General features: G+C 41.6%; 1 protein-coding gene across 1 annotated transcript in view; it reads right to left on the bottom strand.

Moving 5' to 3' along the window:
* The window catches only part of C4H6orf89 (chromosome 4 C6orf89 homolog), a 49457-nt gene extending 38951 nt beyond the window's left edge, over positions 1-10506 (bottom strand). Inside the window, exon 1 of the mRNA XM_044002611.1 lies at positions 10248-10506. Within this exon, the coding sequence (XP_043858546.1) occupies positions 10248-10249 (2 nt within the window). The 5' untranslated portion in view covers positions 10250-10506. The remainder of the gene's footprint in view (positions 1-10247) is intronic.
* Positions 10507-15359: the final 4853 nt, after the last annotated feature.

Here is a 15359-nt window from a genome sequence, read left to right as displayed (position 1 = left end):
GGAGTTGTGAATGGACCCTACCATTCTGGAGAGCAATTTGGAATTATGCCCAAATGGTTATCAAACTGTGCATACCCTTTGATCCAGCAATACCACTTCTAGGTTTATATCCCCAAGACATCCCAAAAAAGAGAAAAAGATCTATTTGTTCAAAATTATTTCTAGCAGCTCTTTTTGTGGTGCCTAAGAATTGGAAATCAAAGGAATACCCATTAATTGGGAAATGGCTAAACAAGCTGTGGTATATAATGGGGATGGGATATTACTGTGTTATAAGAAATGACAAGCAGGATGATTTCAGAAAAGACTTGTATGAACTGATGTATAGTGAAGTGAAAAGAACCAAGAAAACATTGTGCAAAGAGACAGCAATAATGTTTGATGAAGAACTGTGAATGACTTAACTAATATCAGCAATACAAGGATCGAAGATGATCCCAAAGGACTAATGATGAAGCATAATATCCACCTCCAAAGAAAGTACTGATAAAGACTGAACATAGCTGGTTTTCACTTTCATTTTTTAAATTCACGCTTTCCTATACAAAATGACTAATATGGTAAGGTTTTACACAATTTGGGAGTTGGGAATATATCAAATGAACCATGAAGGAGGCCAGGGATTCAAAGATGCTGAGGTAAGAAGCGAGAACATTACAAGGGAAGTTGGCACCAGTTTGGAGTTAGTAAGGCTTGTACTTATATCCAAGCTTAGAGATTTACTGTGTGACCAGGGCTAAATCATTTAACTTCTTATTATTCATTTACTTTGTTTGTTTGTTTGTTTGTTTGTTTTAAAGTGAGGCAATTGGGGTTAAGTGACTTGCCCAGGGTCACACAGCTAGTAAGTGTTAAGTGTCTGAGGCCGAATTTGAACTCAGGTCCTCCTGAATCCAGGGCCAATGCTCTATCCACTGCATCACCTAGCTGCCCCTATTCATTTACATATTGATAAAATGAATCTAAGTGGATTTCCCAAAGTCCCTTCCAACTCTAAACACTATGATAAGGGAGGATGACCTATGACATACCCAGGGGACATAGCCACATAAAAGAGGTGGGATACAGAAGATGATAAAGCAAAGCAGACACAGACAGAAAAGACAGGGGGAAAACTACCAAAGCAGAGGAAAGATCGTGAGAACCCAGGGAAGACTAAAGAGAGTCTATTAAGAACCATATCAAAGGATGCTCCCAATTACTAGTAAGATTTTTTTTAATCTTGAAGTTTCATCTAAACCTGGCAAATTGGCAAAGAAGGTAAAGTATTAGATTAGATGATGTTGGAGAGTTTGTGGAAAGATGGTCACATTCATGCACTGCTGGTGGAACCATAAATCAGTGTAATCATTCTGGAAAGCAAACTGGAATTCTATAAATTATGCAAACTATTGCACCCAGACCATATAACCCAGAGATTACTGTGGAGGCACATACCCCAGGGAGGTCACTGATAAAAAAAGAAAAGCTCCATATACAATACAATATTTATAAGTACTTTTTATTGGTAGAAAAGAACAGGAAACAAAATCACAATCACCAAACTATAGTACATGAATGTTATAGATTATTGCTGGGCTATGAGAAATAATGCATGTGATGAACATAGAGATGCATGGAAAGACTTTCACAAAGGAAGCAAAGCCAAGAAAACAAAATACACAGTGACTACCACAATGTAAACAAATGTTACAAAATTATTTAAAAAACAGCTTGGCTCCAAAAGGAAATGAAAAGACACCTCTTCCTCATCCTTTCCAGAACCAGGAAGGAGATGCTGTCCAGCAGCAGGAAATATTACATATGATGTCAGATTTTGGTTTTGTTTTTGTTTTTTGGGTTCTTTTTGCAGGGCAATGAGGGTTAAGTGACTTGCCCAGGGTCACACAGCTAGTAAGTGTCAAGTGCCTGAGGCCGGCTTTGAACTCAGGTCCTCCTGAATGCAGGGCCGAGCCATCTAGGTCATCCAGATTTTTTTTTAATGTATTGTTTGGCTTTGCTGATTTTTTCTTTCTAAAAAATTACTGTAAGGAATGGCTTTTGAATGGGGAAGGGGAGGGGAGAAGATAGGTGATGTAAAAACAAAATATCAATAAAAATTTATTTTAAAAAATTTTCCAGAAGAGAATGGCAAAGTGTCAGGCACTTTAGCTCAAGAATGATGAAGCCAGGGGGGAGCTAGGTGGCGCAGTGGATAAAGCACTGGCCCTGGATTCAGGAGGACCTGAGTTCAAATCCAGCCTCAGACACTTAACACTAGCTGTGTGACCCTGGGCAAGTCACTTAATCCTTTTTGCCCCGCCGCCCCCCAAAATAATTAAAATTAAGAATGAAGGCAGAAAAAAGGCCACTGGTTTATCAAACTGTGATCTAAGTCCTATAAACCTACTATGGGGATCCCATCCAACATGCTAGATGTTTTGTCTAGATTTCTTGACATTGCATGGATACCAATGGGTTTTGTGAGTTATCTCATTACTTGATTAGGTGGTACAGTGAATAGAGCACTGGCACTGAAGTTGGGAGGACCTGAGTTCAAATCTCACCTCAGACACTTACTAGCTGTGTGGCCCTGGGCAAGTCACTTAACCCCAACTGCCTTAAACATCTGGACCATCTCCAGTCCTGATGTATATCTTGTCACTGGACTCAGATGGTTCTGTAGGAGAGTGAGGTTGATGACCTTGCACAGCCCTCCCTCACTTAAATCCAATTCTTTGCAAGTCATGACATCTGTCATGGTCCTCTTGGATAACGAAGGACAAACAATGATACTTGACTAACTCACTTCCCTTTCTTATGAAAAAAACGTTTATACAAATTCTCCAATGGCGGGGTGGGTGGCTAGGTGGCACAGTGGATAGAGCACCGGCCCTGGAGTCAGGAGGACCTGAGTTCAAATCCAGCCTCAGACACATGACATTTACTAGCTGTGTGACCCTGGGCAAGTCACAACCCCAACTGCCTCATCAAGAAAAATTATTCTCCAATGGTAATACCTTGAGACTTATACCCACCCACCACTGCTGTGCCCCTGCCCAACCTTAATTCTTCAGGACCTGTGGTTTTTCATGGTTCCCAGCCAGAAAGCATCACTGGAAGACATATTAAAAAGCTAGGTGTTTGGTTCAGGGGACAAACTTGCAACACACAATTAAAATCAACACACAATTTTCCAAAAGCATTCCACTATCCTTCCGTCCTCTTATTGTTCAATACAAGGCCCTGTTCACTGCCCAGCCAAAGTGTCTACCTAGTACAAATGTACTGCTGGACCAGTTCAATGAGATGTTCCTCCATATATATGTTACAATCTGAACAATGGGTGTTTTTCATTTTCCTTGGTTTTTCCCATGTGGATATTTAGGCCAAACTATTTTGAGTAAACCTTGCCCAGGAGGGACTCTACAACATGCTCCAGCTTGGTAAAATCAACACAATATAATCTGCCAACGAGCTTTTAGGAGCTTCACTTTTTATAGAGACTCCCTCTTCCTACTGGATTTAGTGCTAAACATCCTCCATGATGGTAGCAAATATCTTTGGCAAACACACATTTCATTTCCTTCTAATATTAATATTCAGGGGGCAGAGAAGAGTCAGAGTCAATAAATATTTAAGTGCCTACTATGTTTTCTTTGTTGTTGGTGGTTTTTTTTAAACGGGGCAATGGGGTTAAGTGACTTGCCCAGGGTCACACAGCTAGCAAGTGTCAAGTGTCTGAGGCCGGATTTGAACTCAGGAACTCCTGAAGCCGGGGCCGGTGCTTTATCCACTGTGCCACCTAGCCGCCCCTAAGTGCCTACTATGTGCTAGGTGGCACAGTGGATAGAGTGTTGTGCCTGGAGTCAGGAAGGCTCATCTTCCTGAATTTAAATCTGGCCTCAGACACTTAATAACTGGGTGACCCTGGGCAAGTCACTTCACTCAGTTTCCTCATTTGTAAAATGAACTGGAAAAGGAAATGGCAAACCACTCCAAATAGCTTTCCTAAGAAAACCCCAAATGGAGTCATGAAAAGTTGGACATGATTGAAATGACTGACCCACAAAAATGTGCCAGGCGCTATTATAAGTGCTATACATATAAAGAAAGTCCTAAGACTGCCCCTCACTGAGCTCACAATCCAATAGGGAAGACAACACAGAAAAAGAAGCTGAAGGGGGAGTAGAGGTTACCCAGAACAAGGGCATAATGAAGTCAGGCAAATGGGGTGGGAAACAATCTAAGGAGGCCAGTTTCCAAGCTGATTTTGTCTTGCAGAATGACGAGTTTCTGGTGAAAGAGAAGTCCAAAAAAGAAGCTGGTTGGGAAATGATGAAAATTCCCTCAGTACTATCCTTAAATGGTGGAAGATGTAGGGGGAGCTCTCCAATGTCTACCCTCCACTTTCTCCAATCCAAGGGAGGAAAGGGCCCGGGACAGGGTTCATTCTACCGTTACAACTTTCAAGAAATCTTAAACAGTATTGACAAGTACATGGAAGACATCTTGTTGAAGGAGAACATTTTGCTCTACGGGATCAAATGATGTGTTATTGTCAACCAACAGTAAGTACAGTACAATCATTTACCAGCCAGTTTGTATAACTGAAAAGATGTGCTGTTGTAGAATATTGTTCACAAAAGTCTATACCTGCTCTTTCTCGAACTTTCAAGGATATCCTTAAAGCAAATGTAGGTTATTTTCAAAAAGATTTTGTATATGACTAATGTGGAAATATGCTTAACATGACTGCACATATATAACCTATATCAGATTGCTTGCTGTCCTGGGGAGGAAGAGAAGAAAAATATGGAACTCAAAATCTTATAAAAAATGAATGTTGGGGCAGCTAGATGGTGCAGTGGATAGAGTACCCGCCCTGGAGTCAGGAGTACCTGAGTTCAAATCTGGCCTCAGACACTTAATACTTACTGTGTGGCCCTGGGCAAGTCACTTAACCCCAATTGCCTCACTAAAAAACAAAAATTAAAAAAAAAAAAAGAATGTTGAGGGGGCAGCTAGGTTAAGCATTGGATGGAGCACTGGCCCTGGATTCAGGAGGACCTGAGTTCAAATCTGACCTCACTCAGACACTTGACACTTACTAGCTGTGTGACCCTGGGCAAGTCACTTAACCCTCACTGCCCCTTGAAAAAGCAAAAAATAAAATAAAATTTTAAAAAAGAACAAGTTATTGGAAGCTAACTTTGTTTCCTTTTTAGACAAAATTATTAACCTACTAGAAGGATTGTGGTATAATGGATAGTCATCAAAGCCATGACCTCTGACACATACTGACTATGTGACCTTGGGCAAATCAATTTAGTCACTCAGGGCTCTAGGCAAATCTTGAATACTAAAAGTCAGAAAAAAAAAAAAGATTCTAATCTGCAATGGTAGAATGTTTTCTCACCCATGAGTTCCCTAAACAAAATAAATCAGAGGTCCAATCTCTACTATTCCTTTAAAAGGATACCAGAAAAAAAAAAAAAAAAAAGGATACCAGAAATGGATAGAGTACTGGCCCTGGAGTCAGGAGGACCTGAGTTCAAATCTGACCTCAGACACTTGACATTTACTAGCTGTGTGACCCTGGGCAAGTTACTTAACCCCAATTGCCAAAAGAAAGAAAGGAAGAAAGGAAGAAAGAAAGAGAGAGAGATGTATAACCCTGGACAAGTCATTTAACCTTACACTCCCTCGTAAAATGGGGGTTGTACTTTTACTGCTTATCTCATAGGGAAGTGGTGAGGAAAGTGTTGTTATCCTACAAATGTGGTAAACAGAAGTTTTTCTTCTGCCATTTGAGACCTTTTAGAACCTTGAGGTGGCATCTTTAATTCTAATTCTTCTATTGAAGATATTCTTTTTTCTTTTTTTTTTTTTTAAAGTGAGGCAACTGGGGTTAAGTGACTTGCCCAGGGTCACACAGCTTAAGTGTCTGAGGCTGGATTTGAACTCAGGTACTCCTGACTCCAGGGCCAGTGCTCTATCTACTGCGCCACCTAGCTGCCCCCTATTGAAGATATTCATTCGAGGCAGCCTCATTAAGAGTTAGAAAGCCAGCCTTAGAATCAGAAAGACATGGGTTCAAGTCCTTTGCGACATACTGGCTGTGTGATGCTGAACAAGCATGATGGCTTCAGTGCTCCAGGCAGCCCTCTCCAGACTAGCAATTGAAGAACAGATGTGGGATCTGCATTAATACAGAAGTTCCTCTCCTAGAAATCTAAATACTGATGAAACCACAGGTTCATAAAAAAAATCATTACCTAAAATCTTCATTAAGTAAGGCTTTGCCATCCTGCCATCAATGTCAATATACATTGTGTTCAGAGGCAAGTATGGTGTAAAAGAGGACTGGAATTCCAAGTCCGAGGATGTAGGTTCAAATCCTGGCTCTGCTACTAGCTAAGTGGTAGACCGGAGGAAAGGCACCTCTCTGGAACTGTTTGCTCAGCAACAAAATGAAGGGATTGGAATACGTAAGTGACCTCCAAAGTGCCCTGCAGCTAGAAATCCATGATCCTGTGATAGCACACTTAAAAGGAAAACAATTCTGATAGGACTTTAATATGATGCAACATTTCACAATATTTTTTTCCATGAAATAAAAACAAAAATAATGTAATCATAGGCAAGGAAACATAATATAGTAGAAAGAGTACTGGATTTGGGACCAGAGGAGCTAGGCTCAAATCTTAGCTCTCCTACTTATTAAGAATATGATCTCAAAAAAAAAAAAAAAAGAGAGAACATGATCTCAGGAGCAGGTGGTACAGTGGATAAAGCACTGGCCCTGGATTCAGGAGGACCTGAGTTTAAATCCAACTTCAGACACTTGACACTTACTAGCTGCATGACCTTGGGCAAGTCACTTAACCCTCATTTCCCTGCCCCACCCCAAACCTCAAACAAGTTACTTAACCCCAATAGACCTGTTACCTTATCTGTAAAATGAGGGGGTTGGACTAGATCAGGGATTCTAACAAGTCTAGGAACTTGGTTTTTTTTTTATCTTTTGATAACAGGATAATATAATTGGTTTTCTTGGCAATCTCATGTACCTCATGTATTTAAAAACATTGTTCTAAGGGGTCCATAGGCTTAACCAGACTGCCAAAGGGGCCCATGACCCCAAAACGGTTAAGAACCCCTGGCCTAGATTATCTCTAAAATCTGTTGCTGCTCTAAATCTTAGGATATGTGCTCCCTCCCAGTTACCTTTAACTCCAGATTATATATGCCCTGCATTCTGATGGGACCCAGGCCCAAAATCTCAGTAATTTGCCTAAGCTTTTTTTTTTTTTTGCGGGGCAAGTGGGGACTTGCCCAGGGTCACACAGGTAGTAAGTCTTAAGTGTCTGAGGCCATATTTGAACTCAGGTCCTCCTGAATTCAGGGCCGGTGCTCTATCCTCTGCGCCACCTAGCTGCCCCCTAAGCTTTTTTATGAGTATTCAAGCCACCTTAATCCTTCTAACTTTATTTACTACATCCATAGTGGTTTTTCATTTATTTTGAGTGAATTTTTTTTTCATTTATTTTGTCTATTTCCAAATTACTGAAGCTCATTGACCTACTTTTGGAATTCTTCCTAATAATACCTGTAGAATCATTGTAGTATCACAATAAATGAGAGGGAGTGTGGTTAAGCAGATAGAGAACTGGCCTAAAGGCCAGGAAGTCCTTTGTCCATGTTCTACCTCTGATACATACTGGCTGTGGGACCCCAGGACATTCAACTTCTCAGTGATCTAAAAGAAATAAATGAAAATTCTCCCCAAGAATTCACAATCCAGCTAACAGCTAGTATTATATTCATTCTAATTCTTTTCTCAGTCTAATTTCAAGTAATCAGTATTGTCCTTAAAGGGTAATGGAATATGCAGAGAAACTAGAGAGTTTCTCTATTCTGAGAGTCTCCTGGATTTTAAAGAGGCTGTGTCTCCTAGTCTTCAAATGGCAGTCAAGGATCCCTAAATTCTGCAGATTAAGGAAGGAAGATTAGTTGATTGTGAAAATTCAAATTCATATATTGAATATACTCTGGCTTTACTCTGCAGAATGATGCCTGCTCATAAGGGCTGGGCCTTTATACTCACATTAATTTTAAGTGATTCTCTGTTTAAGTAAGCACTGCCCATAGTACATTCTCCAATTTTAACCAGGAAACTACTAACTATAACTGCTACTCCTCAGGCTCCTTTGCTGGACCTTTATTCATAGTTCACCTATTAACTGAGGGTATCCCCCACGGCTCTTTCTTGGGCCATCTTCTCTTCTTCCTCTATATCATTTCACTTATCTTATCAAGTCCCATGGATTCAATTATCATCTCTATGCTGATGATTCTCAAATCTTCTTATCTAGCCCTAACTTCTCTGCTGACCTCCAGTTTTACATCTCCATATGTCTACTGGACATCTTGAACTAAATAGCTTGAACTGGATAGATCTTTAACTCAGTATGTCCAAAACTGAACTCATTACCTTTCCCCCTCACCTTCTAAACTTCCCTATTATGCTGAGAACACCACTATCCTCCCAGCCCCTTGGTCATTCTCACTACCCCTCCCATATCCAATCTGTTGCCAAGGCCCGTTGATTTTACCTTCATATCATCATTCCCCTATGCCCCCTCCTCTCCTCTGACGCTGCCCCCAATCTGGTACAGGTCCGCCCATCTCAAGCCTGGACCATTCCAACAGCCTGCTAGTGGGGCTGCCTGCTACCAAGCCTCTCCACTTTGATCAATACCCCACAATACTGTCAAAGTGCAGGTCTGATGATGTCACCCTACTGCTCAATAGATTTCAATGTCTCCCTATCACATCTAAGATAAAATACAAAAACCTGTTTGGTATTCAAAGTCCTTCAGAACTTGCACCCCCTCCCCAGACTTTTCAGTCTTCTTACACTTTACGTCACCACTCTCCTCCCTTCCCTCCAGTGACAGGCCTCCTGGGTGTTCCCCTCCATGACCTGACTGCAGACATTTTCACTGGCCATCCCTCAAGCCCAGAATGCTCTCCCTCCTCATCTCTATCTCCATGGCTTCCTTCCCTCTGTTAATCATTTCCAACTAATCCTATATGTAGCCTGTCAGTACATTGTTTACATGCCGTCGGTCCCATATGGACGGTGAGTCCCTTGAGAGTGGGACAATCCTTTGTCTTTTTTTGTAACCCCAGCACTTAGCACAGTGCCTGACACATAGTAGGACCGTTTATTAATGGCTACTGACTGACTGCCTTTGGTCTATAAGAGGTGACCACAGACTAATGGTGCCTACAAAATATACATTTGGCAGAGTCTCATTTAATATTAAAACAATAATTTTCAAAAAATAACCCATTCTCCTTTTCCACTTCCGGGCAATAACAAAACAGATTTGACAATACGCAGTTTCTTAAACACTGCAATATATTTGGCAGTTATTGTCATGGCCTAAAAAGATATTTGCAAATTTCAAGTCTTATCTTGTAAATAATGATACATTATTTGGGTAACATACACAAATCCCTGTTAACAACATATTGGCCAGAATCGCCATTGTTATGACAATTACGGGGAAATGGATTTAAAGAACTGCACCCCCCAACCCCAGATAATCCTGAGAACACAATAAAATGTAGGCTTTATCACAATCACCCATGGATCTGCTCTGTCTTGGCTCTGGAGTCTCCAAAGGGAACTCAAGAATAGAACTGATCCTACACTTCTGCTCTCCACTGCAGAGGGGAAAAAAAGGGATGGTGGAAGAAGAACCCCTCTGGATGAAGCAAATGACAGTGGGGAGGAAAAAAGGGGGGAGGGGCGAGGGTTTGGGGAAAGGCTGTCAGAAGGAGGGGGAAGGGCGGTTTGGGGTGGAGGGAAGAGACAGCTAAGAGAGGAGGGAAGGGAGGTCGTCCGACCGAGAAGGGGGAAAGGGAAGCTAAGCTGTTAGATGGGGAAGGGGAGGCGAGGCTGACAGGAGGGGGGAGGGGCAACCGTTGGAAGGGGAAGGAGAGGGGGAGGGGCGGGCTGGGTCGGGTCAGAACGAGGCCGCAGAGGAGGGTGGGGGTCAGCACAAAAGGTGTGTGTGTGGGGGCAACGGTTTCTTACACACACACACACACACACACACACACACACACACACACACACACACACACACTCACACTCACACTCACACTCACACTCCTCCCTTGTTGCTGCCCTCTCCTCCCCGACCCCTACTCCCCAGCATAGCGCAGGCCCCGCCCCCGACAGTCTCACTTACATACAGAGCCCTGGTTCACCCCGCGCCCCCGGGGCTGCCTCCTGCCTCGGGGGACGGCGGGAGCCTGGAGAGATCGCCCGGGCTGCTTGGCTGGGAGGCCCGCCCCCCCAGCAATTTCCGGCTTCCGCTAGGCTTCCGGTCCCGCGACCGGGATTCAGCCACCATTCCCTCCCTGCCTTCCCTTCCTCCGAACTCTCCCTCCTTTCCCGGCCGCCAAACTCCCGCACATTCACGGAAACGCAAAATGGCTTCTTGCCTTAACGCCCCGCCCCTGCGGGTTTTGGCGAGAACTGCGCGTGCGCGAGTGACCATCCTTCTCTCCCCCATCTACCCCCCCCCCCAACACCTTCCCCTTCGGTAGGGTCTTTTGGACGGTGTGACATTTGTGAGGGTGTGAGCAGAAGCATTTCTAAGAATGAGATTAAAATCCGCCAAAAGCCATTCCCCAATAGATAATTGGTCTGAGAATGTAAATAATTCTCAAAGGAATAATTACAGAGTATTAACCAGCACATGAAAGAATGCCCTAAACCACTAATAATAAGGGAAATGCATATGAAAAACAACCCTGAGGTTTCCCATCAAGCTCTGCAAATTGGCAAAGATAACTCAAAGATGACTATGGTAATATTGAATGTTGGAGGGGTTGTGGGAAAAGATATTACACTGATACATTGTTGGTGGAGCTGTGAATTAGTCAAATCATTTTGAAAAGCCATTTAGAAATATGCTAGAATGTTCATAACCTTTGATGCAAAGATTCTATTACTGAGTTTATATACATACCTAGGAGCCTATGAGAAGAAGGGTTCCATATGCACCAGAATATTTACAGCAGTACCTTTTGTGACAGCAAAGAATTGGAAGCAAAATACATGTCCATGGGTTGGGGAATGACTAAACAACTTGTGGTGCATGAATGCAATGCAATTTTTTCTAGGTTGTAAGAAATGGGAAAGATCTACATGAACTGATGTAGAGTGAAGTAAGCAGAACCAACATGACAATTTATACAATGACTACAATGTAAACAGAAAGAACTATGTGCACAAAGTAGGCACTTAATGAATGCTTATTGATTTCACTGATTAAGTGTGTTCTATGTGGCTGTGTTAGGCCTCAAAGATACAAAGATATCAAAGGAAACTTCCTTGATCTCAAAGAGTTTACAATCAATCTTAAAGGGGAATAAGCCATAGCTAAATAAATAATACAAACTAAGAAGGAAATAGGATGTATGACATGAGGTAGAATATGATGGGGACAGCTAGGTGGCGCAGTGGATAAAGCACTGGCCTTGGATTCAGGAGGACCTGAGTTCAAATCCCACCTCAGACACTTGATACTTATTAGCTGTGTGACCCTGGGCAAGTCACTTAACCCTCACTGCCCCACAAAAAAAAAATGGATAGAGCACTAGCCCTGGAGTCAGGAGTACCTGAGTTCAAATCTGGCCTCAGACACTTAACACTTACTAGCTGTGTGACCCTGGGCAAGTCACTTAACCCCAATTGCCTCACAAAAAAGAAAAAAGAATATGATCACGGGGTAAAAGGGAACTTTAGACAAAGTCTTCAGGAAAGTCTAAAGATGGAGACTTTACTTCTAGCTGGGAAAATCAAGGAGGGCTTCTTGAGGGAGGTAGCACCTGAATCATTTCTTTGAATGGAGAAATGGAGGGAGGGAACAGTGGGAAAGAGAAGTGATTACAACAAGCAGAGGTGTTGACAGTGCCCATTACATGAAAGGAAGGCAATAGAAATAATATGGTTCAATGGAAAGAGCGATGACTTTGGAGTCAGAGGACTTGGATCTTCCTCCAACACAGTCTGGATGACCTTGGAAAAACCATTTAACTGACCTTTGTCTCAGTTTTCTAATATGTAAAATAAGGGGGTTGAATTCAACAGCCCCTAAGGTTCCTTGACATCATCTCCTACTTTCATCTTTTCTCTAGTCTCTTAGGAAAATGTGGTTCTTCTCTTTGCCCCCTTTTGTCTCCAGCAGATCGTATATTTCATCTCTCATATCTTCAACATCTTCTGACCAACTGGTTCCTTTCCTATTTCCTACAAACATTTCCAAGTCTCCCCTATAAAAAACAACACACACAACAAAAAACTACTTTCACTAGACTCTTCATTGGCCTCCAGCTTTTTCTCTTCTTTTTCTCCCCCAAACTCATGGGAAAAGCTATCAGCCTCTACTTCCTCTCCTCTTACTCCTTAGTCCTTTGCAAAGCACTTCCAACCTCTCACTAAAACTGCTCGATCCACAGTCATCAATGATTAAATTTTTTTAAATAGATGATTTAATATATGATAATTCAATTATTAATTTTAATATATTATATTTAATATATAATATTCTCTTTTGTTCTTACCTCATTTATATTTCCCACTATATCCTTCCTCTTATCCCTTTCCAGAACTCTCTTCTCAGTCCAAATTCTCTGCCTCAAAGCATTTGACACTGATGACCACCCTCTCATCTTGGATACCTTCTCTTCACTTTGGGTTTTTGGGCTACTATTTTCTCCTGGTTGTCTTCTTCCCTCAGTTTCCTTTATTTTCTTATCACTTATATCATGCTTTCTAACTATGGGTCTTCCCACAGTTCTGGGTAGGTCCTCTCTTCTCCTTCTACACACTCACTAGGTAATCTCATCAGCTCCCAAGGGCATAATTATCATCTCTATGCAGATGACTCCCAGATCTATTGTGTAACCTTACTCCCCTTAGCATTGGTCTGGCAACATCAATTACATATTAAACTCAACTTGTTAAAAATCAAACCATTATCTTTTCCCCCTAATTTTCTCCCACTCCTATTTCAGGGGAAAGCACCATCATTCTTCCTGTCTTCCAGGTTCATAATCTTGGTATCATCCTGGTCTCTTTACTCTCCCTCACCCCATGTTTCCAGTCCATTGCCCAATTTGGCTTTTTCTACCTTCACAACATTTCTCACATCCGAACCCTTCTCTCTGCTAACACAGCAGAACTACCTTAGTTCAGGCTCTTGCCTGTATTATTGCAATACCCTCTGGTTGATCTCCCTGCCTCAAGTCTCGCCCCATTCCAATCCATCTCACATAATACATACGTACTATGTGGCTCTCCTATTTGGTCAACTCCAGTGGCTTCCTATTAACTCTAGTATAAAATATAAACCCCTCTGTTTATCTTTTAAAGCCCTTCACATCCTGGTTCCAACCTATCTTTCCAATCTCACTCCCCTATACTCCATGATGGAGCCAAACTGGGCTTCTTTATGTTACTCATACATGACATGGAATCTTCCAGGTCTTCATGTCTTTGCATTGGCTGCTATATATGTTTGGAATGTAAACCTCCTTCTTTTCACCTCAAGGAATCTCTCTCTTCAGCATGAAACCTTTCCTGATCACCAGCCCCACAACTAATGTTTACTCCCTTCCAAACTACCTTGTATTCAACTATTTTGTATATATTTATATTTGTTAACTTTATATTTATATAAATATATGTGTATATATTTTTATATGTATGCATATACATATATACACATATATATGTACTTTGTGTCTCATTAAAATGTAAACTCTTTGCAAGTTGTTTTATTCTTTGTATTTATATTCCCAAACATTGTGCTAGCTTGTAGGTTGGTTAATCTGAGGTACAAGGTTTGAAGTATTCTGTGGGTCCTAGGCTATAGCTCATGAGCCCCTACTTTTTTTCTTTTTAGTGAGGCAATTGGGGTTAAGTGACTTGCCCAGGGTCACACAGCTAGTAAGTGTTAAGTGTCTGAGGCCAGATTTGAACTCAGGTCCTCCTGAATCCAGGGCTGGTGCTCTATTCACTGAGCCATGTAGCTGCCCCTTAGTGCACCTACTTTTAATAGTTGGCCAGTAGACACCACTAGCTCAAAGCAAAGATATTTACTAAAATGGCATCATAAGTAGAGTAGTGATACAACATTCCCCTATAAAACTGGAATATATTTTACTGTGACTATGCATAGTGTCAGAGGAAAAAATAGGAATATATCCAAAATAAACATATAGTGAGGGACACATATAGGGAATGCATGGCCAAGGCAACTCACTCCTTTAGTGCTTTAGGGATCCAGTGTTCTTTCTTTTTTCATGGTATTCTCATGCTGTTCTCCACTGGGCCAGAATGTCATTCAACTGAGTTCCCTGTGCCTGCTCCTTCCTATAGCTCAACTACTGCCAAGACTAATTCTTTTCCTTCATAGCTGGCTTTCATCTCTGTTGCCACAGGTCAAGGAGTATTCCTTGGACCTTCTTCCATTTACTTTTTTTTGGGAATGTGTCCTTTTTTTTCTTTCTTTTTTTTTTCTAAAAGTCCAGCAAGGGTGTGTTTGATATGTGGCCAGCTAATGACAAGCTGCTATTCTAATTATATTAAGAAAGAACTTAGGGGCAGCTAGATGGTGCAGTGGTTAAAGCACCAGCCCTGGATTCAGGAGTACCTGAGTTCAAATCCGACCTCAGACACTTGACACTTACTAGCTGTGTGACCCTGGGCAAGTCACTTAACCCCTATTGCCTGCAAAAAAAAAAAAAAAAAAGAAGAAGAAAGAAAGAACTTCATATAATATTTTCTCTGTTACCTGCCCCTTCTGTGATTTTAGCAACTGGGCTATAGAGGAAAGTAAACTGGTTAGGGGTATCCTAACCAACTTCCCTACCTCCCCTATATAGTTATAAGACAAAATCTGAAGTGCGTTAGAGAGTTGAAAAACAACAGGGACAAAGGAAAGTTTCCTGCAAGAGATGGAATTCAAGCACATTTCAAAGGATGGATAGGAATTTAGCAGGTCAAGAAGGGGAGGGAAGGCGTTCCAAGGATAAGAAGCATTGCTGACAAAGATGCAGTCAAAGTGTAATTTGGAGCATAGATAGTTGTCCAGTTTGGCACTGAGTATGTGGAGGGAAGTAGTATTAAGTAAAGCTAGAAAGGTAGGGTAGATTGTGGTGAGCCTTGAATGCCAGCAAAGAAATTTGAACTTTACTTGGTAGGTAACAATTGGGAGCTTCTGAACACTTCTAAGCAGGGGAATGATATGACTATGCAGAAGATGGTTTTTTTTTTTTTTTTGGCAGTA

This window comes from Dromiciops gliroides, chromosome 4 (genome assembly GCF_019393635.1).
Source record: "Dromiciops gliroides isolate mDroGli1 chromosome 4, mDroGli1.pri, whole genome shotgun sequence".
NCBI classification, from domain to species: domain Eukaryota; kingdom Metazoa; phylum Chordata; class Mammalia; order Microbiotheria; family Microbiotheriidae; genus Dromiciops; species Dromiciops gliroides.
The sequence above is the reverse complement of the archived record's forward strand: the minus strand, read 5'-3'. Positions and strand labels throughout refer to the sequence as shown.